The sequence below is a fragment of the Callionymus lyra genome, chromosome 10 (assembly GCF_982586985.1).
Source record: "Callionymus lyra chromosome 10, fCalLyr1.hap1.1, whole genome shotgun sequence".
In the NCBI taxonomy this organism is placed as follows: Eukaryota; Metazoa; Chordata; class Actinopteri; order Syngnathiformes; family Callionymidae; genus Callionymus; species Callionymus lyra.
Window position 1 is genome coordinate 21,853,556 of NC_141827.1, and position 22,755 is coordinate 21,876,310.

Below are 22,755 nucleotides of genomic sequence, written 5' to 3' on the forward strand. Positions count from 1 at the left end.
AATCCAAAAAAAAATAAAAAATGGTGAGATCGATATCTTCTATATAGTGTATTGATTTTTTTCTCCCCATTTGATTATACTGTTCGTGTTTGCTTCAGTTTGTCAAATGTACTTTTCATTTTCAATTTGTATAAAGACGGCGAGAAACAGTAAATAATGGCTCTTTATAGTGATAAAGTTTGCCAACGTAGTATCTTCTTTCATTCATTTTTTCAAGTATATTATTCTCCACATTTAAATAACTAATTGTCTATCTTGAAAGTCGCTTTAAAAATAAATATAACTTACTCATTAAAAAGTGTAAACTCATTGTATTGTAGAGAGACTATGTCTCCCAGCTGGTCTGGGAACGCCTCGGAGGAGCTGTATGATGTAGCTGGGGCGAGGAAAGTCTGGGCCTCCCCGCTGAGGTTGCTGCCCCCGTGACCCGAAAATAAAACAAAGTATATTGTCAGGTCATAAGCAGCTTTGACTCCTTAGAAAAGTTTATTTTTTCCTACCCAAGGATGCCCAAACTTGGGGCCATTTAACAGACATAAGATGGTCATTTATAGAATGTAAAAGCAATGTTTAAAAATAAATAAAAAAAGGGAGTTGAACTCCCATCATGCAATTATGATACAATGTTTTGAGAAAGAGTATCATCTTATAACCCAAAAACCTGTCTAAAACCCAACATTTTATTGGCACAATATGTTAATTTATATATAAAAACATGATTTGTCTTATTAAAAACCCATATTTATTATAACCTTGCCATTTCTAAACTTTGTAAAAAATCCTTGTTTGGCAAAAACGAGTCAAATGTTTTATCGTTGTAAACACGACCGTGAACAAAAAATAATTGACCATGATTGTGATCCCGCTATAAGAACATTCATTATATCTCTCAAATGAGAAAGCTGGACTGGTGAGTTGTACATATCCTTTATTTAGAACATAATAAAACATACAGAAAAATAGGTTTGGTCCATCAAAAACTCTTCAACAATACATCAGTTGCCCACAGCCCACCCTCAGTGTCACAACGCCACGACTTTGTACCCGTCTAAACCCAAAAGTGTGTTTTTTCTTTTTCTGATGCAAAAACCACTGACGCGTGAGAACACAGCTGGAGGCGGAGGATTAATCATTAGAAGAAGACGTGACCGTCTCTCAATCGACCACAGCGAGGTCGCTCTTGACCTCAGAGAGCAAGAACACATTTCTTATGAGCATGAAGAGGGACAGGTTTACATCACATCCATCACTTTTTATCTTGCTCAGTTTCAACAAAACTACTCAGACTAGAGGTACTTATACTAGCTACTTTCTTGAAAATATTTTCTAGCTATGAGACACGTACTGACAAAACAAGTAAAAAAAAAAAAAAAGGTTAATAAGCTTCAATGATGATTTCTCGTTATTCTGCCACATCATGAACAGTGAAATGCCTTCATGGTCAAGGAGAAAAATACTCGATTGATCAATCAATTAAACATTACATGTGACTGGGAGGAATAATAATAATAATAAAAATAAAAAAAAATAGTGTCAATTTGACAATGGTAGAATCCACACATTCAAGCCGACATCAGATCAATTCATTTCCGTGAGCGACATCGCTTCTCGCTCGCCAACAACTCAGACTTTAGTGTGCGACGTGTGGTGAACGGAAACGAACGTCGTAATGATTTAAGGCCTTGACTTAGACGAGAAAACGACCTTCTCTCAAGATGTGAGTGAGGAGAACACCAACTGAAAGAAGCCAGTTAATGGCAGCAGGAAATCATGAGGAAAACAAACTGAAAAAGCCTTCGAGTAAGAATGAGCGTCCGAACTCATTAGGTGTTCCTGATGCCCAGCGCCTGCTCCAGCTCCTGACGCCTCTGCTGGACCTTGAACACAATCACACACAAGATGCTTGAACACATTCTGTTCACTCCGAGTTGGATTTTAAAAATCAACACACAGTTGCTCACAATGCTTTGAACCACGTGTACAGATAGATATATTTTTATTAAACCACTGCCAGAGCCAGTTACTCTGTTTATGTATAATAATGAAAAGTTATACCTTTTTGTTACGTGTAATAATTAAGTGTGTGGTCGAGAAAACTACCATTTGCGTCAATCAAAACTCTTTCTGGTTTATGAAAGTTAAGGTTTAATTTGCAATCACATTACAAACTACTAATTTGAATATTACAATAATTCAATTTTTGTTGCCATGATTGATCGATAAAGCTTTAATATCCAGTAAATCATGTGCTGTGAGAAATACTATAGACTATAGAATATCAGTATTAAAAAGCACTGTAATAACTTTTCTTTTAATTTCAAATCATATTTTATCATTGTTCTTTTATGGTATAATTTTGAATAGTAGTACGTAAATCAGATTATTTTAAATAAATATTCACAGCTTGTCATTTGTGTGTTGCAATTCAAATCCAAGCCGCTAGATGGCAGCAGTGATTATGTTCTGGATTATTTGGACACATTTCGGTGTCAAATCGTGAGCAAGACAAATAAATATATTGTGTATTGTAATGTCTCGAAGTTATGGTATCGTTGCCCCTGTATTGTGATGCATCGTATTGCTAGATTCTTGCCAATACACACCCGTACTATGAATTGAACTGTTAATTACATTGGTACTGCTTGTATTTTAGTTCAACTAGGTGTAGACATTTCAAATACACACTGCAGAAGAAGAATACCTTGGAGAAGAAGTAGCGGAAGGCAGCCTCCTGAGCCCAGGGTTGGTAGTAGAATTCAGCTCTTCGCTCCTCTTCTGGGTTTCCTACCACGTCGGTCATGGTCTGTTCACAGAATACAGAAACAATTAAGACCAACATGATCCGACAAGTACTCAGCAGTGAGTTAAGAGTGGAATCATCCGCGGTGGCAGAACAATCGATAAGTAATCTAAAAAAAGGTCTACAGCAGCACATGTATGCATATTATGATGGCGATCAGTCCATAATATGCTTGTGCTGAACTAAAGGATGAGCTTTGCATACCGAGAGGAAGCCACACTTCCTCGTGTTTATACAAGCAACTCAGCTTTCCATCATGGATACGATGTTGAAGTCACCATGACACAGCAAATTCTGCTAACAGCTGAATCATGCCTACAATGCATGCACAGATCCGGACAGAGCATTGACCACAGTATGACATACGCCAGTGTCTTCACTGCTTTTTATTATTCCTGATGCTCGAGGCAACAAGTACAAAACAAAAACTCTCCTCAGTTTTCAGTTATTATGCAACGTCTTCTGTAATTGACACAACAATGCCATTGAACATGATGAGTATTACGTCAGAGTGTATGAATGGACAATGATCTGTGTGAATGTGCTTCTAATTCACGGTGAAGCATCAAACACCGGAAAATACACAGTCTGAGAAGAAACTACAAAGAATGTGAATCCATTATTCATGACTCCACAAGAACTACATCAAAACCTCAAGAACAGATTTAAGTTAAGCAGGTTGACTTCATTAAGAATTTTAATTAATTTTGGTCAAGACTCGAAACAACTTCAGGAAGAAAAATAATTGTACACCAAAAATAAACAAAGGCATCCATGCGAGTCACACACGTAACTCATGAGACAACCTTGCTTCAGATTTTCGCTGCGACTCACCTTGAGGTCCCGGCACTGGGACTGCAGCCAGTCGTTGATAAAGCCCTGAGGATCTCTGGCGAAACTCAGCATGAACTCTCTCTGGGTCTTCAGCTGGTTTATGGTCTCGATGGTTTCATGGATCTACGGACATGCAAATAAAGTCAAGACACATTTGAATGTAACACAATAACGCCAACGCAAAGTTTGCATTCTATAAATAATGGAGTTATAACTGAATGCGGTTTCAAGTTAGACACACAAAGGCTGAAAGGTTTCGTAATCAAAACATCTGTGCAGTATTCTGGGGTTTGAATCATGTCATGTGACCTGCAGAAGTCTCGGACCTATTTAAAAACCTCGTATTTGGAAACTTTTGTTGTTGTACGATGATATGGCTCCGAGCCATTTTAAACAAACGCCACGTCATTTTCAAGCCAAGAGTGCCACATATTGAGTTCATGAAAATGATGGCACTGCGTCATGATGCTTCAAACCATCAACAGCGGTAGCTTTCAGGCAATATAAAACGTTAATTATAATAGACTTCATGTCATGATCAATACTCCATCCGGAATAACTGAACAACATTCATAATAGGAAATAAATATAAATAATTAATATCATGTATTTGATTCGTTAGAGTTTGTGTGTACAAGCCTCAGTCCATCTTGTTTTGCTTTAGAAAACTCCTAAAACAAATGAGAAATCACTCTGAAATACTGCACCTTGTATATTGTTGCTTGTATGAGTTTTTTTTTTAAGTATTGAAGGTTCTCTAATTGCGACATGACAGCTGTGGTATTCACAGGTCGATTACGTCTGGCAGGTTTCCAATGGTCCAGGTGCCGAAAAGCAGCGACCAGCCACTGCCTTAATCAACAACATCGACAAATCGGCCATTTATCCCGTCAGCTGTGCGGCTGCTAAACGTCGAAAGGTGAAACTGATTTATGGTAGCGATGCATTTTGACTTGTGATTTTTTTGCACTTGTATTTAGTGCTGATTTGTTGGCATCCAAAACCATTAACGTAGATGCCGTTGTGAATGTTTTATTTTTATTTTTAAATCATTTAATCGTCCAGATATTTAATCAGGCAGAGTAACTGTAAACAGAATTGCCCTTCGTGCATCAATATGTCCCTGAAAGCCCCTGAACTGGAGAAGGATTTAAATCGAAGAGTTACGCATCTAATTAGAACATTGGAATTGATCCAGAGCCCGTTTGCGTCAAGGATAATGATGGGAGCCTATGGAAGTACATCAGTGCCATTAGAATATTGAAGTGGAATTTTCTTTTAATTCATAAACGTTTTGAATGAAATGTTTTTTTCTTATTAATGAATAATTTCTATATTGAAAAGGTAAATAACATATTTTAACTTGTATAAAATAACCCTTTTTATATTGTTTGGTGACACCATTTTACCTAACCATTGTTTAATGAACCCAAAAGGCTACCTCTTCATTAGTATTTTTTTTTTATTTAATTGATTTTTTAGATTTAATATGAAATTTAAGACTAACAACCATTTAAGTGAAATACAAGTAACTTTAGGTAGAAAACAAAAGCTGTAACAGATCCAGGATTGTCCACAGGTGATTGACAACACTGTGTTTTGAATAAATCATTACATAGCAATTCTCTCTGACTTATTAGAGCAAGATAAATGCATCATATAGAGTGGACAGTGGGAAGATGGTAGCTCTTACCTTATTATCCAGCCCAGCTATTTCCTGCTGACTGGCGGTGGAGAGGAGGAAAGAATTCATCTGAGTTTTCAGAGTGTCGTCGACCTCCACGTCGATGTCGTAGCAAGCAGTCTTTTTCTGGTCGTTGGGGTCCACGCTGTTGATAACGTGTGTGATGTAGATTACAAGACGTGATTTAGTCGTCTAAATCTGTCTGGAAACCTACCTGATGACGTGATTGATTATGATGGGCTCTGGAGGCATCAACAGGGCATGCAAGCGTTGTGGAATCTCAGAGAACTTCATTCTCTGGGTTTCAAAGATCTGAAATGTTGAAATTAAAAGCTTTAGTGTTACCGTTTTGTCACATTCCAAATTCCTTGAGACTTTCCAATGCTTTGTTTATCACTTAAACATTCCATGACCAATTTAGGGAGAATATGTCTCCATACAAGGTGGATGACGAGGTCACAGACTATGTACAACATCACAAGCAGGAATTTGACAGTTGAACTTCAGAATAAGAGAAAAACAAAACAGCTTAGCTTTTTATTCTCCACCTTATTGTTTGCACCGATCATCACCTGCTGCAAGTACTTGTCACAGTTGATGAACTCTCGCTCATGAGGGTCCTGGAGCTTGTGGGTCTTGACATACTGCCAGAGAGCCTGAATGATAACTGGTCTGGTCTGAGTGTGGATCCCGAGCATGCGGGCCAGTCGAGGATCCAGCTTGAACTGAGGAGGCTGATCGATGACACCATCACAAATTTAGATATACAAGATAAATACACACAAAAAACGTGGAATGGTTGCTCTTTGTAACCACACTTTTATGCACCAAAATATAAACATTTGTTACATTTATACATGCACTTGAAATATAATAACAATAATTTTAATTTAAAGCACATTTGTCTTAATGGCGTCAACATATACTCTTTAACCACCAGAATATCTTCTCTTGTTAGTAAGGGCATCAAAGTCTGCGTTTCACACACCTGGTAGTCCAGCATGAGCAGGACGGTACAGCGGACTCCCACGTCACCTGGTCTCTTCACCTGGAACCCATCAGTCTCCTGTGTGGTGGCAGTCCTGTGCCACTGGAAGTATAACAAAACAGTTATTTTAGTTTCTAAACAATGATATTAAAAAATTCTTACCTCTACTAGGTGGTTATCTGGGCCGTAAAGATCCTTGTCTAACTCAATGACCAGAGACTTGAAGAAAGAAGAGAACTTTCTTTTTTTTGTGGCGTCATACTTGGATACCGCAGTCTGTGAAAATCATCGATAGGCGTGAGGTTACAGAGAAAACAAACAACGACACAGGATAGAGAGACAGTTGCGTTTGTGACGTAAAGCCATGCTACTAGAAAATGGATGAAGATCGGGGGAAAACATTAACATTATTATGGATTTAAATACCAATTAAAGTGCAAGTTCATCTTAAATCCAAACTTCTCTCATGTCGACTAAGTGTTGGGATTATTTTCAAACTAATCAGTTTCTTTTTAAAGTTATTGGCAAAAATGTACATACATTTCAATGAGCTCAGGTTTATCTTCCTCCATAAGGACAGGCTTGTAAACATCTATATTCCTCCATACTACTTCTATGTATAGTACATCTTGTATTTGAGCCTCAATGAAAAGAAGAATTTCCAGCAAAGAAATTAATTAAGTCTATATTTTATGCTCGTTTGTGGCAGATGTACTTTCGGTTAATAGCGTTCTTAGTAATAATATAGATAAATATTTTCTGATCTAGGCTTCAATACAAGATGGACGTTACAGATGAGCAGTATGGAGAAAATAATACGAAGCCTAAATCGACATGAGGGCGAGTAGAAAATGAGTGAAGTTTGAATTTTGAGTGAACTATCACCTTAAGTCTCATTAAAAGATAAGGATGATAAGGCTTCATGAAAGCGTTGGAATTTTTAGAATAGTGCTCCATTTGAGTGCCATCTGCTGAGGACTATCATGAAACCCTATTAACCCAGCACAACTCAATACCCATTTATTTCTATAACTTAAGCCAGATGATTGGGACTTACATCTTCTAGAAGACGTCCTTCAACACGGAGCTCCCATGAAGCGACCGTACCCTCGCCATCCTCAGCATCAGGCTTGGCAGGGTTGAAGGTGTTTGAAATGAAGATGCGCAGCTTTCTCTTTTGCTGAAATAACAAATGAGAAAAACGTTATCAGTAAATATGAGGAACAACTTTTAACAGCGTTTAATGAAGTTATTGCATAGAATGAGTGTCACACCTTGATCGGTCTCTTCAGAGCCTCCTGAATGTCTAGCCTCTTGCGCATTATAGTTTGGTCCAACTTCCTCTCAAAAGCCAGCAGATCCATGTATGCTTGAGACTCCGGGACGAGTTCCCTGATCTGGATTGCAACAATAACAATGTTGGATTTGATTTACCAAAAGCCGGCTTATGCAATACGAAGATAAACTTACCCTCTGAGGTAGAATTTTATCAGCCATTTTCTTCTTCTTTGTGCTGTAGAATCAAAAATGGGAACATTTGAGGTGCAGGATTTGTTGCAACAAAAGAACGTGAATAGAAACACTTACTGCTGGTTGCGGCTCTGCTGCTGAACTTGTTGGATCTGTTGAGGTGCGGGTCTTTTGCGAGACGGATCCATAACGCCAGGCATCCCTGGGCGAGACACCGGGCTGTTGCCGTATCCTGGAGGACCCATAGCTGGGCCCTGTGGAGTCATGCGGCTTGATGGAGGCATGCCGGGTCTCTGTTAAAAGCAGAGAAGCACAGGATTATTACTTGACCACATTAACACATAAACATTTGTACTATTGAAAGTCATGCTTGGAAAGCATTCGGTTCTAAAGATTGTTGTATAACACAACATCTGTCTTTTGTTTTAATAATTTAAATACATTGGAGGTCAAACATATTAGCATAAAGCAATGTAAGTCAACCATATCTTGTTTCTTTAAAAAATGAATTGTTGATAAAAGATGAATCACCGAACCAAAGGAGATCGAGGAAGAGAGTGTCAAGAACTTCAGAGGTTGCTATCAAAAAACAAGTCAGGCATGCAACCGAAGGTCATTAGATGGCACAAGAATGTCTGAATAAAACAATGACTCCAAGGCGGCTTTTATCAGACAAAATCCTAATCTCTCTGAGCGTATATTTGAAAAAAATGAACATAAGATGTAGGCATGGAATTTAATTTCAGCCATTATTACGGCTGGGGATCAAAATTCTTCAATACGGATACAGATGCATTTATTTCAATACAGGTACATGAATACACAAAGTACAAAGCCTGATTTTAAGTCATAAGCTTTGGTAAACTTTACCTCAAAGCGGGTTCCTTACAGAAAAAAATGAATTCTAGTGCAAAAATACACTTGCTAACCAGTGAATATTCCAATTTTCACTGCCTTTTACGTGCGTGTAACAAAACCAGCCAATTCACATCCGGTACTACCGAACAATTTTTGTGAGTGCCACAAAAGAACCAAAACGTAATACCCACAGAAGCTGTACTAACTGTAAATGCTTACATGCATGAAACAGGCAAACCAACAAGTCTGAATCTGTCTTCTTTTGAAAACACTACGCCATGCAAGAAGGCAAAACATTAGGCTACAAAATTATCTGCATTTAGCTCACAGGGGTCGCTCTTTTTTTTCGTTTAAGCTGGAGCTGCTACAGAAAAGAAAAACTCACCAAGCCATGCGCTAAAAATTCAAAAAGTCGACTTCTTGTATCGGAAAGCATTTTTGAAGCGGTCAAGAAGCAACAACTGTCAGATTGCCAATATCGGCGTCCTTCTTGTTGTCAGCCCAGCCCAAAAAATGACGGAAAAAATATCCAACTACCACTGTGGTTGTGTGGAAACCTAGCAGATGGTGACTTGTCAACAACACAAGAAGAGATTGATACACCCAGGCAGTGAGAGCAGAAAAAAGGGACAGCCTACGTTGCACTAGACTATACATCCCATTCGACCTTGATTTTCCTGAGAACCGTTGGAATGTGCTGTGGAAAAATTTGCTTTGGCTCTTTTGTTAGAAGCAGCTTGTGAGTGAAAGCAGTCAAGGGCGCAGCAGAGGAAAGAAAGATACATCTTTTCACAAAAATCTGACTCAGATAGATGGTAACTAAGCAACAAGGGCTTTTGAATTCAATGAAGCAAAGCCAAATGAAATGTGATCAACATTAATAAGTACTTATTTGAAAGTAAAGCGCACTGCCCGTTAAGTGTTTATATACAAACAAATTGCTTTGAAGTCGGAATAAAATATGTATTTAAGCAAAAGTAGTTCAGAGCACAACAAGGGACGTCAGTACGAGAGTTTGACGAACACAGCAAACGCTACAGTAGACAATAGTGCAAAACTTATACTCACTAATGCGATCCAAACTTGAACAATCTGCTTAAGCTTTACTCTTATTGTGCATGTTTAAAACTATAATAAATTGCAGTAATATTTACTGGGTAAATGTGTAGTGAACCCACACTTGAAACGTTATATAAACTTGTTGGCAGAATTATTCGATCAGAGATGCAACAATAGATTCAAATATACTGCCCTTTTTCGCATAAAACTTAACTGTAAAATGTAACATTGAAACACAAATTAGAATAAGCACACCTTTGTTGTTTTTTGAAACTTCAAAATCAGAAACTTTTTATTGCCGGTTTTGGAAACACATCATATGATTTTCTTTGTGGAGGCAGAACAGATTAAAAGAATGAAATAAGCTTAGACTGTTAGATTTAAGAAAAGTACAGTAGCTTTTAAAAATACAAATATACAGAATGTATTTAATAATACAAGGAACGAATTACAATTTTAATTGTGTATGAACAAGTCTTTAAATTTAGAATTATATTGTATTATTAATTAAGTATTTTATCCAATATTTGTCGTGTGCTTTTGCTTGTTTATTGTATTGTATTGTTCCCCCTGGTGCTAATGTAACCAAAACTTACTACCCCTGTGGGACTATACAGGAAAAATTGTGATATTGATAAATGTTTTTTGGAATTCAAATTACACGTATATAGTTGGACTATCGGTTTTTAAGTATTTCAAATGAGTGTAGAGAACTAAACGTGAAACAAAAATAACCTAAAGAGACTATAGTTATTCGAGGAGCTCGAAACCAAAATAAGTGTAAATATGTTAGCTTTATAAATTCGTGTTCCATCCATTCATCACTTACTTTTAATACGTATTGTTCAGTCTATATTTAAAAAGATCAAACGCCACCAAAATAACATTTTCGGAATTAAAAAAAAAAGCTCATTGAGTTGTACTTTTCCCAAATATACGTTTCCTTCAGTTAGCATGCTAAGCTAGTTTGCTACCGTAACTAAGCTAGCAGCGCGAGTGTTGAGCACATATTAGAAAAGATAAGTGTTTTTCTTTTTAAAAGTTACTCTCGCTTGTGACTAGAAGAGAAATCGCTCCTCGTGTTGCGTCTGACGGAGAATATAAGCTGCGGTTCGCATCACAGACTCTTGCTGGACGAAAAGTCTGCGGTGACAAAGCGTTGGAAGGAAGGCTTTGTTCTGGCAGAGTTTCTCTCACCGGGTACCCAGGCCCTGGCATCGGAGAGCGGTACATGTGGTTCTGCGCGCCGGACGACGGCCCCATCCTTCCCGTGGGAGTCCCGGGGCCCATGCCTGGTCCTGCGCCGGGTACCGGGGGTCCTGGTCCCATCGCACCGCCGCCGCCTCCCGTTGCCGCCGTTTGAAAGCCGCCTCTGGCCGCCATCTCCTCCGTGGATGTCGCCGGTGGAGAAACCGTGGAATTCCCGCGAGAACGAGAACAGCTCGTGAGGCGCACACTCTGCCCCACACTGACCCCTAGCGCATATGAAAGGATCTGCAGCGTGTTAATATGGAAGTAGACGTGTTGCGTCGGACTTTGAATATATATAAAAATAAATGTAAAGGAAATATTTAGTGGAAAACAATGTTAAAATTGTCAATGTAAATACATTAACTGCAAGAAATTCGGTTAAAAAATAATCTGATGTTCTCTGCCTTTGTCACTTATTTACCTTGCTTTTCAAAAATCCACACATTATTAAGTTTTGATCACACATGTGTACCGAAACCTGCCACTAAAAGAAAAAAGGATGTTACAATTATACCTGCTACCAAACCATTTTGGTGAGTCTCACAAAAAAAACGTTTTTTTCAAAGTTTCCAGCGTCTGTTATATTATTGACGTCATTATTTTAATACGTAGAAAAAAACACAAATTCAAAGAAAATAGTGGAAAAGTGGAAACAAATGTTTAAAAACGAAATGCAAAAATTGTCAATGTGAATAAATTCAGTGTAAGAAATTTGGTGTAAAAGTTGTCAACATCCGGGCAACCAATCAATCCCTGACGTCAGGTTGATTGCTTCTCTTTGTTTTGGTTTTTATTACAAAGGAAATCTTTAGATTGATTTTTTTTTCAAAATTGTACTCTGAATTTTTTTATGAATTGAAGTAAAATATAAAATAAATGTAAAAAAAGAAGAGTTCTAGAAATGTGACGGTTTTTAAATTCAACAATTGTGACCGATGACACACGTTTACCTTCATATAAAACATAATTTGCACGGATTTGTATATATGCATATAAAATTAATTTGTAATAAACAAATAAAAAACGAATACTGGCAGTTATTTACTCCTGCTTTTTGGCACTTCAAATCCAACCAAGTAATTACATTACTTACTTTTGCACGTATAGAATAAGAAATACTTTTATTAATACCCAAGGAGAAACGGCTTTTTAGTTGTAGTAACAGAAGTCAGTGGGTAAAATAAAAAAAGTTAAATATATATTTTTGCTGCACATTTTTGATTCTATACCCACAAGTACAATCAAGTAATCCTAAAATATCAAATAAACATATAATGTAATTTTAATATTAGTTATGCCAAACCTAGAAACATAAATATAATGTGTCAAGTATGAAATAGTTACATACAATATCACTGGGCACAGGAAATATTTCACTGGTATATAAATATAAATATCAATATTTACATTTGAGTGTAACTGCACACATGTTATTTTTACACAGATGAATTACCGCACTAATTCAATATCATATATACAGAGTCCTGAGAGTTAAATATACTGTATAAAGAGTCCAGGGTGAACCAGTGACATTCAGAGTGAGGCAAGGAACATATTCTCTGGCGAAAATGGCCAATAATAGATGTAGCAGAAGATATAATCGCTCAGTATAGATTAAGTTTATAGAAAATCTATTAAATTACACAACTCTTGGATTTATTAAAACATTTAGTTACAGAATTTACGAACAGAAAAAAAACAAACATGGGCAATTAGTAAATGATTCTTCCGTCTTTTAGACCACTTTCTTTGTCTTAATATTGTCCTCAGAAAACTGGACGCAGGCCATCTTTGAAAGTAATAGACGGCAATTCCGACAAAAGGAATCTTTTAAGGACAATAAGGGTACAATTACTTAATTCGATGTCGCAGATTTATTTTAAATCAATGACTAATAAAAAAAGTAGTGACAACTTTTTAATTGGCCATGAGTCTTCCAACATTTCACTGAAAATGATCAAGGGTAGAAGCCTTTTTTTTTGTACATTTTCCCTGGACAAGTACATCAAAATCGATTGGCTTTATCGATGGAAAGATAGGAACAAAAGTTAGAGAAAAAAGATGAGCCATGTTTTTCTTTTACAATACACAAGTATAAACACAATTTAATCGACATGTACACACGTCTTTAAAAATCAACACTGCAGGCTCGATATGTGAGTATGGAGGGAGAAAAAAAGGCAGAAATGATCAGAAAATACATTTTAGATGTCATTTAAAAGCTTTGACTGAAGCACTGAAGAGAATCACCATCTTGGTTCAATTATGTTTTCAATTTCTCTACAGTAAATATGATGCTGCTGCAAATGTTGTTGGCAACAAAGATTAATTTACTCTCTCCTAGATGCTGTGTCGCTTCCATCAAAAGTGTGATTAATATTTATTTACAGTCGCTTGTGAAATGATAAATGCCACATTTCGGTGAGAGAATTGTTGGCTAGAATACTCATAATAAAACTGCATGTTATTCATATTCACAGAGAGAATATTTTAATTTGCAGTAACTAACTGATGTTCCTTCTATTGTTGATCCACTTCTGCTGTTTACTTTTGCACTCCAATGCCTAAGCCAAAAAACTAAAGCAAATAAATCAAAGGACTTTCAAACAAATGGATCCAATCTTTGGCTTATTGTATTACAGAAAAGCTATCAATGAAAAAAAAAGCTCTTGCTGTGAATCTATTACGAGCAGGCTTGTGCGTGACCTTTAAAAAAGGGCACGAGATCATTTAATTATTTTTTTTTACTTTGAAACACACAGACCCACAGACTCATGAATCATGAAGGAGTGAAGGTGTGGAGAATACAGAGTGTAGCACTTTAAAACCTGTGAATTACATTTTTTGTCATGTACTAACTGGACGGATGTGGTCAGTAGATGGCACTGCAGTGATTCACGGGATCAGGTTTATTCAAGTCGTTTTTTAAATGTATTGGGACGTATTTAGAGTTAAAAAAGTTCAAGTATTTAACGATAAGAAGTAGATTCCAAGCTAATATAGTAGATAGTGATGGAAGATCCCCTCTAAACAAATAGCTATATGAGCCTTTTCTCTAGGATACCTGTCACAGTGGAGGCATCCATTTCAGCTTGTCATCTCAGCTGTCAAGATTTTAGTGATTGAATGCTTTGTTTACTTCTTTGTTGTTCCCTTTCATAAAACATACCCCATAAATATCTTTCTGGTCTTTATTCATAAATCCTTATCCAACTCAAGGAGCAGGCTCCAAATTGGGTAATGTGGCCCCAAATAGCTTTAAAAAAAACAGCAGTTGGCACATAATGAAGTCAAACACTGTTTAAAGTGAACCACAAACGTGTGCGTTGATATCATGACCTTGATAGCGTTGAAGCATAGCTAGTGGCGACTATAGATTTTTAAATCCGAAAACTTTCCGAGACTAAAAAAAGGGGACTGATGGATGCTAAATCGATAAAAGAAGAGAAAGAGTTAGAGACTGTCTGTGGATATTGTGCTGTTGCTTGAACCCAAAGTATGAGGAAAAGCACATGAAGAAACAACGATGACGTAAAGCTGTTTTCGGTCAGGTCTTCTCCGTCATCTCTTTTTTTTTTATTAAGAAAACTCAAATGTCATCCCTATTGAGATGCCAGGCTGTGTACAGTCGTCGGGCACTTGCATGCATGATGAAGGAAGCGGGCGAATCTTCCAACAAGTCTTTTGAAAAACGAAACAAAAACGTTCTTCTAAATCCTCATTAATTGTCTTCACTGGCCCACATTTGAGGGATTTCAACAAATAATCTCTCCGCTGGGATACCATGGTTGTTATCCACAAGAACGGGTTTAAAGTATATATTTAATTAGAGAGAGTCGTGGGGAAGAATCATTATATTGTATATATGAAATGAAACGAAAATTAGAAATTGATAGGAAAAAAAAAGTTTGAATTGGAAATATAAAATGTGAATAAGTAGAGCTAGTTAGATGTTTGTCTAAAAAAACATATTTTTCATTCATTTTTGCCAAAAATGTTCCCGGAATTTGATCACATGTCAATAAAAAGAGTCTATACTTTTGAAGATGTTGATTTAAGTGTATCTTATATTGATCTTGGACCTCTATTGAACTCATCAGTAGTGATGGTGTGATGAAGCTTCATGAAACAGTGTCATGTTGTTCAGAGGTCAGTAGGTGGCGCCCTCAGTTTAAAAATGAGTTGAAGTTTTATTAGAACAGAGAAAGGAAAATAGTGCAGAGAGCGCCATCTAGTGGTCTCTAAAAATAATGACACTGCTTCATAAAGCTTCATCAAACCATCACTACACATCCATATTTGTATGTTTGTAAAAAAAATGTCTTAATGAAGATATTTACATTAGAAAATGGGCTGAAGCCCCACCCACTGGAAACAGTTAAGATAAAATCGTGTTAATCATAAGCACGCCCACTCTGCTGTGATTGGTAATGGTTTCATCAAGGTTTGTCACCGCACGTCGTCAATCCCGAAATTCTCCAGCACAAAAATAATGTTTCTAAAGAAGCAGGGCTTTGTTCACTGATTGAAAATGATTGAGTCATAATGGCCTCCGCTCTCATAACCTTATGATGAGGGACTTACTGCATCTTGGAAAAGACTTCAACATTTGAAACATGTGAGTGAGTCAGGAGAGTTTGGTTTTCACATTAGTTGCACTTAAAGAGAACATTTTTTTAAAGTGGCCCCTCGCTATAACGTGGTTCATCTATAGCCGCCTCGCTGTTTCACAGATTTTTTTAGTGTAATTTTGCATGCTTTTTTTTTACATTGTATAGCATGAACGCGCAATGTGTTCTGCGTCCTGATAAGCTATGGGAGTTCAGAATGCGGCTGGCTAGCCAGAGTTACAGTGCCAGGACAAAGAGGCACAGAATAACTGTGAAATACGCGTGAGTCACTGGTAATAAATTCTTATGTGTCAAACCTCGTAGATTGATTATTAAAATTAAATTTGTAAAAAAGTTTGGGCTTGAAAACAGGTGTTTATTTACTAATATTGTTTTTATTTATTTTTAATAAATCTACAAAGAGTGTTTAAATAAGAGAGAACTGTGAGAAAATGTTAATGCTTGTATAAAAGTGTGTGGCCTTAAAACATGTATAATAATTGTGAGAAATAAAGCTGATTACTTGCTGATTTCGTCTATTGCGGGTTATTTTTAGAACGTTTCCCCTGCAATAAGCGAGGGACCACTGTCGTATTAAAGCTCCAACCATTCCAATGCAGTGACACCAAATTAAATTTGCGCTGATAATAGGCTCAGCGAGAGAGAGAAGTATGAACTCAAATTGCCCCGATCGGCTTCAAAACAAGGTCTGCACGAAACAAAAACTCTCCGTCCTGATTGGATTTAACTTGGCTTCAACTTTCAAAGAGATTCACATCAGATCTCGCTTGTCTAAGATCGCAGCTGATCGTTCATCGCTTTCAGTGACAGGACGAATAAAAGCCGAGGAATGCTCATCCTCGGCGCGGATGAAAGGAAGACGCCACGCTTGAAATCTAATGCAGCATCTTCAGTGGCTGTGAACGTTGACTGAGCTACACTATATTAATCCTCTTAATGAGCAGAATGTAAAGTGAAGCTCACAGGAGCTTAGCCTCGGCCTTATCAATGACTAACGCCTGAGAACTCTAATTGCAAGAGATGTGACGCTATAGATTTATGCCAACAGCTCATCTCCCCCCCAAAAAAATGGTCGTGCAAACCAAAAGCCTCCGTTTTTCTTTTAAAAACTGTACACTTTCTCTCTCGCTCTTCAGTCGACTCGCCGGGTAATTGGACGCGACAAAACAGCGACGACGAACATCGCGGAGGACCCGCTTCTTGTAAATAAAGAACTGTTCGGAGGATAAGTGCATAATGATCCGTGATTTAACAGCTTCACGACAGGTGCAGTCAAAGCGTCACCCTGTGAACACATTCACATCGCTCACGTTAATGGGTCTTTCGCAGGTTTAAAATTTAATCTGCTTCCAATTTAGCATGTTAGCACGTAGTGTTCCCACGTGGCAATTATCTTCGAGTGAGACTCCAGCAGTGAACGTGATGTCTTTAAAAATATTTATAACGTTAATTAGAGGAAATGATGTTGATAATCTAAAGTGTCATGATGCATGCTAAAAACCACTTATGCTGCAGTTACTGAATATTGTAGGAAGAAAGCAAAAGGCACTTCCTTTTGCTACTTCACACACTTCAACTTTCAGCTGTGTTAGTTTGTCTGTTTGCAAAAAACAATCTGAACAAATTACAATGACATTTTGAGGATGTGTTGATTAAGAGGAAAATACATAAATTGATTTCGTTGGTATTCTGGATTTCAATTTAGAAAAGACTTGATCCAGGGGCAACACAAGGGATACCACAAACACATTCGTTTAAGGGTCCAGCGGGTCACCTTGACCCGCAGGGTTTAAGAAGGTTTTGAAGGGTTCTGGGTTGCTGTCTTAACTTAAAAGTAACCGTTAATGTAGCGTATTTATAGACATCGAACTTAGACATGACAACAAACCTACACTAAAATGGAATTAATGTTTATTTAAAAAGTGGACCAGTGACTCTTGCCTTGATGTACTGCCAGGATGTAATGAGGACATATTTACATTGTGTTTTTGTTTTAAATATCTTTTAAATAGGTTTAAGAAACACAACCACCCTCATTTTATCACTGTATATAAATACATATGTTAAAATGAACTGTAAACTGAATAATTGATTTTCAAACATTCTCATACGTTCTCATGGAATCATAAACTATCAAAAAGATTATATTTACTTACTTTCCTTCTCCCTGCGTAAGTAATAACCACTACTAAATAAAGTATGTTACTTTGTCATTAAATGGCCGTAAATGTATTCTAGAAGACCATGTATCGACATTAAACTTATACTTTATTCATTAGCATCTCACCTCACATGCATTTCATGCAACAGCAAGTGATTTACATTAAAAATAAATTAAAAGAAGCTGCATAACCACCCCTGTGGACCCCTACGTTCATGCAACGCATATAACATTATGTTTGTGCCAAAAGCATGTGTTTTAATTGGAAGCTGCTAGCATTACATTGTTTTTTGAGCGTCAACCGAAGGCATAACATTTTAACAACTCACACACTTCTCTGTGTCCTGAAATTGTGTAATTGGTGCTAGGTTAAGCATAAAAGACCTCCCAGAATCAACACTCTCAATAAGTCACTGTTTTCAAACTCGCTTTCAGGCAGAACCCTCACGAACTCTCAGCGTGTTGCTTCCTCCTAATGATGATGCTCATAGAGTAGTGAAAGTACATGTCAACATGATTATTTGGATCTAGATTCTAGTTATTTTTATATAACACAGTTAGCACGATCGTATGTATAAAAGTAAGTGCAAAGTCTAAACCTGGTCTTAATCGAGACGTTGATTAAACCAAATCAAGGCTAAAAAGAAACATTACTGTATATTGATAAAAGGCCATTTAAATTATATTTAAAGTACAATATTTAGACACCAGGTTCCATATGTACCAAGAACTTCGTAGATCTTCTACTATATATGTCCGGAAACTGAAATCAAGAAGATGGCGCAGCAAAAATAAATCCGAATGTATGAATCTGTGCGCGACACAAATGTAGGAACTTTCCCTTCGTACATCCCAATCAACGTAGAATTGTTCGCCCCTTTCCACGCCCTCTTTTACATATGCAAATCATATTTAAATGAGGCCTGCACCAGCCGAATCCTTCCTATGTGATTCAGAACGAAAATGGGGAGAAGCAAGAAACGTAACTTCACCGAAAACTTTTTGGCACGTTGTCCTCCGGGATCAGTTTCGAAAAGAAAAAGATCTGAGTGGAAGTCGGTGTGCGTTGCGGTCATTGCCGTTGGATCGGAGCAACGCAAATCGGCCAAAGTAAAAAGAAAAGTGGTCGGACATAGAGAGAGAGGTAAAGTGGAGGATGGCAGTCCTGACAAAGCGGCCACCGCTTTTGAAGAGACAGTGTCTTCTATAATTGGCGACACTGCTCTCTCAGGGCTGTATAACAATACCCACCCTGTCCTGTCCAAGCAGCGCCACCGTCCCTTGAGCCGACCGATGTCCAAAAGTGAAGGTCATTATATCTCCGCTCTTGGTCAGTCTGAGTGCTTCTAAGCGGCGTCATCAGCCAGCTGTTAAGTTGGTATCTGCAGCCGCCTGTCATGCAACGACTGGATACTTTTATTCTCTACCTATTTGAATCGACACACTTATTGCAAAAAATAAATCTAAATTAACTTAAAAGGCCAATCAGTGAGTTTGGAATGTTACATTTGTAAGTGCATTTTCGAATCGTTTTTATAAACTCACCCAGAAGCCAACCATCACACATAGTACCAGTTTGTCGTCTGTTCCCAACCATGCTGTTACGAAGAATGTATGAATCATGCGTTGAACCAGACCACCTCGCCACAGTATTGGTAAGTCGCACAAGTGCACATTAATCGAGTGGAAACTTTAACGGTTCACATAAACATACCCATTATGTGATGGCGCTTTTATAACAATGTGTGTGCAGTCGACAGCTCTGATCACATCAGGAAATCGCTGCAAATTTGTGCTTCAATGTTGGCCTGTTCAGCTGGATCGAATGGGAATCTGACGTACCTGTCTGAAATGCTGATGATTTGCTCCCCACACGACTGGCGTGGCTCGACTGAGGGTCGACTGGCACAGTCCAGATCGGTCAGCCAGCTCCCTCTGTAACGCCCCGGTTGCCAGGAAACCGAGTGTGGTCAGTAATCGAACTGGCACCGGCAACGAACAGCTCCTCGCTGTGACCTCTCCAAAGCCGGTCCCTGCTCTTCCCATATCTCTAAAAGAATGGCTCTCGAGAACCTGAAGCGACTGAGAAGCCATGTGTCAACATTTGCCAACAAGTCCTTACTGTCTCTAAAAATGTTTTCTCTGCTAATGAATTGGTTAATGTTGTCCTCCAACAATTCTAATCCAGTCATTTTTTATGTACTTTTTTTTGTTAAACTTCTCTAAACTCGTATAATTGCAGACACGTGGGAGTTTTAATTAATGATGAAGGTTGACAGTTAATGTGTTTCTTATAAACACTTCTCAACATGGCCACTGAGTGCAGCCAAATGGTTGAACCGGCTGATCCGGGTGTACGCGACCTATAGACATTGCAGGAATTACAAACTTTTTACCGCTCTTTTCAGTATTGATACATATGGACTTTGACATTATAGGTGGCTCAGTATGTTTTTTGTGCGTAAAACCCCTTAGAGTACATGAGGCCCCAGATGTGCAACTTACAGTTATTTTTTGGGTCAACACAAAAAAATTACTTAAATCGTCTAGATATGGTTTGAAAAGAGATGTTGATATGAGGTTTTGATTTAGACATCTACATGGAGTCTAAATCTGAACTACAATTTTAATTGATAAATGACTGTTACACTTGATTTACATTTGCCCACCATATACTATACTAACTTATTCTATTTTTTTTTTTAATTTAACATTTATATAAGTTATATTGTCTTGATTTAATCTAAAATATAGACTGATTATAGACGGGCAAATTTTAAGCTTAGACAAGATGTCTAATAGACGTCTAAGGCTCAGTGGGATGCGTTACTTAAAGGATAAGAATCCAAAGGAAAGATATGATCTATAAAGATTTCTTTAGTTGCAACTAGTGAATAGCCGAGACTAGAACTCAAACGCATAAAAAAACACATTTCCAGTGGCGCGTCTCAGGCATGTGTGAATGTAAGAGAAACAACACACAACGTAGACAATCCTTGGCAAAGGGAATAACAAAAAATAGATGATTACTTTACAAGTAATATCTAACACTTGCCAGATCGTTGCTTAATCATCTCCTGTTAACCTGCATGTCATGTTACAAAACCTTTTAAAAAAAAAACTCCTGTACAATCAGGATTCAAGTTGAATCCACAGCGACTCTCTGATTGTCTGTGAGAAGACAGATGAGGAGTGGGAGTAAATGTACCTGGGAGGTCTCAGGATCCATCTGTTAGGATAAATCAAACAATTAGCGAAAAGATAATTTGCAAATTCTTCTCTAACTGGCGCCTCACCAACCATCTGTCGAGGTTATCCAGGAGCCTGAGAGTTCCCACACAGTAAGCTTTCAGTGAGTTCACATTTTTGAACTTTTCCAATGAAGATTGATGAAGGGAAAGCAAGTTCTATTCCTGGGTAAGGCTCACATCCTGAGGTGATGAGCTCAGGATGCTTAAGCTATATAAACAGGAACAATAGATTTCTGCACATTCCATTACAGAATCGTTTTGTCCCTGATGGCGCTGGCGGACTGTCGATGTGTCGGACAACAAGTTGGAAGCGAAGAAGGAGCGGTCGCCTGAATATTTTATCAGCACTCGACTCAAATATTGATTTAACCATCTTATATGAAGAAGATGTTACAAATTCTTGATTGTATCGTTGATATTTCTGTTTGTCTTTGTGGGTAGAATAATTAAGTTAAAAGATTTATTCATGAAAGTGTGAGCTGTACTTTTGGCCAGAGAAACAGATGTTCAAAGTTACAACTGCTTTTTTAAACAACTCTTAATCTCACATATAGATTGTCAAACTTTATTGATATCATTTCTGTACAATTGGAGATGGGTTGATGAGGTTTCATGAAACTTTTGATAAGCTTAAATGATACAGGGTCGCTCTGAGGTGGCATTCTAAGTATGAGGTTTCTTTGAATAAGATTATAAACCAAATGCTGACACTGTATCATGAAGCCTCATCAGGTGTTTCATGAAACATCATCCACCCAGTGATAGAATTTGAGACGAATGGGTGTTTTATTAATTTTTTCAAGTTGCCAAGCCTGTTCATCTTTACTGTTTTTGGTTACATGATATGTTTCTATGAAAAGAATCCCGAAAAATAGCGAAAATTAGTAAAAAACAAAGACTATGTATCAACTTTTCTTTGCAGAAATAGCAAGCCCAGGACTTCATCATTATAGTGAGATGTTTTTTTCTGCACCAATATTATTTTTGTTTTATAGCAACTCATTTTAGTTTTGCTGTTTTAATCCGCCAGACCTTTAAAACTGTTCCATAAAAAAAAACTGGACCATAGGAACTGGCTCTTTAATTGACAGTGAAAAGAACATTAATTGTTAAAAGCGGATAAAATAAGCAGATTAAAGGAGAGTTACTTTATTTATTTTTAAGACTGTAAATAAACATTTAATTAAATAAATTACTTATATTGATGATAATAATTAGGAATTATGAGAAGGAGATTTTACTTTGTATCAAGACAAAGATGGATTGATGGATCTAGATACCGATTTAAAATGCATGTTTATTCTAAGAAAATGTTTGTTATTTAAAGCAGCAATTCATAGTCGACTCAAGTTTGTCCTCAGAACTTCAGGTTTCACAGGAAAGAAGATGCTGAGTTTGTGTGATTCAAGAGCAGCTTTATTCGCCAGTACACATACATGGAATTTTGTGGACATTCCAGGATTGGTTTAATAACATATATATATATATATATATATATATATATATATATATATATACTGTATATATATATATGGATGGAGAGAAGAATGAGAGAAGAATGAGGGAGGATACAGTGAGGTAAAGAGGAGAGTATAGAAGAGTCCCTTGAGGTGCTGGAGAGAAGTCTGGATCTGATGACGTGGTGGAGATCCTGGATCAGCAGCTTCTTTGGAGGTGGAGCCCTGGGGCTCCGGGAGAGAAATGAAAAGTGTGGGTTTAAACTGCACAGGTGATGAATGTATTGCAGAAAAAGAAGGATATACAGAGC

At 37.4% G+C, this 22,755-nt stretch overlaps 1 protein-coding gene across 2 annotated transcripts; it reads right to left on the reverse strand.

Moving 5' to 3' along the window:
- Positions 1–911: 911 nt before the first annotated feature.
- smarcd1 (SWI/SNF related BAF chromatin remodeling complex subunit D1) lies at positions 912–11,107 on the reverse strand. 2 transcript variants are annotated; one of them, XM_087801132.1, is made up of 13 exons: positions 10,891–11,107; positions 7,894–8,069; positions 7,777–7,819; positions 7,581–7,703; positions 7,364–7,486; positions 6,469–6,582; positions 6,307–6,408; positions 5,891–6,052; positions 5,533–5,630; positions 5,328–5,463; positions 3,635–3,757; positions 2,702–2,803; positions 912–1,877 (listed from the first exon to the last, which is right to left on the reverse strand). In XM_087801132.1, the coding sequence occupies exons 1-13, from the start codon at positions 11,074–11,076 to the stop codon at positions 1,824–1,826; spliced, it is 1,542 nt and encodes a 513-aa protein (XP_087657258.1). In that variant the 5' UTR covers positions 11,077–11,107; the 3' UTR covers positions 912–1,823. The 2 variants fall into 2 exon arrangements, with proteins under 2 accessions (XP_087657258.1, XP_087657257.1); XM_087801131.1 differs by having other exon boundaries at positions 5,867–6,052.
- Positions 11,108–22,755: the final 11,648 nt, after the last annotated feature.

Coding starts and splice junctions, on each gene's coding strand:
- smarcd1 (XM_087801131.1), bottom strand. CDS start 11,076: ATGGCGGCCAGAGGCGGCTTTCAAACGGCGGCAACGGGAGGCGGCGGC. Junction 6,409..6,468: donor CAGATAACCACCTAGTAGAG/GTAAGAATTTTT, acceptor TTATACTTCCAG/TGGCACAGGACTGCCACCAC. Junction 5,631..5,866: donor TGATCGGTGCAAACAATAAG/GTGGAGAATAAA, acceptor TCAACATTTCAG/ATCTTTGAAACCCAGAGAAT.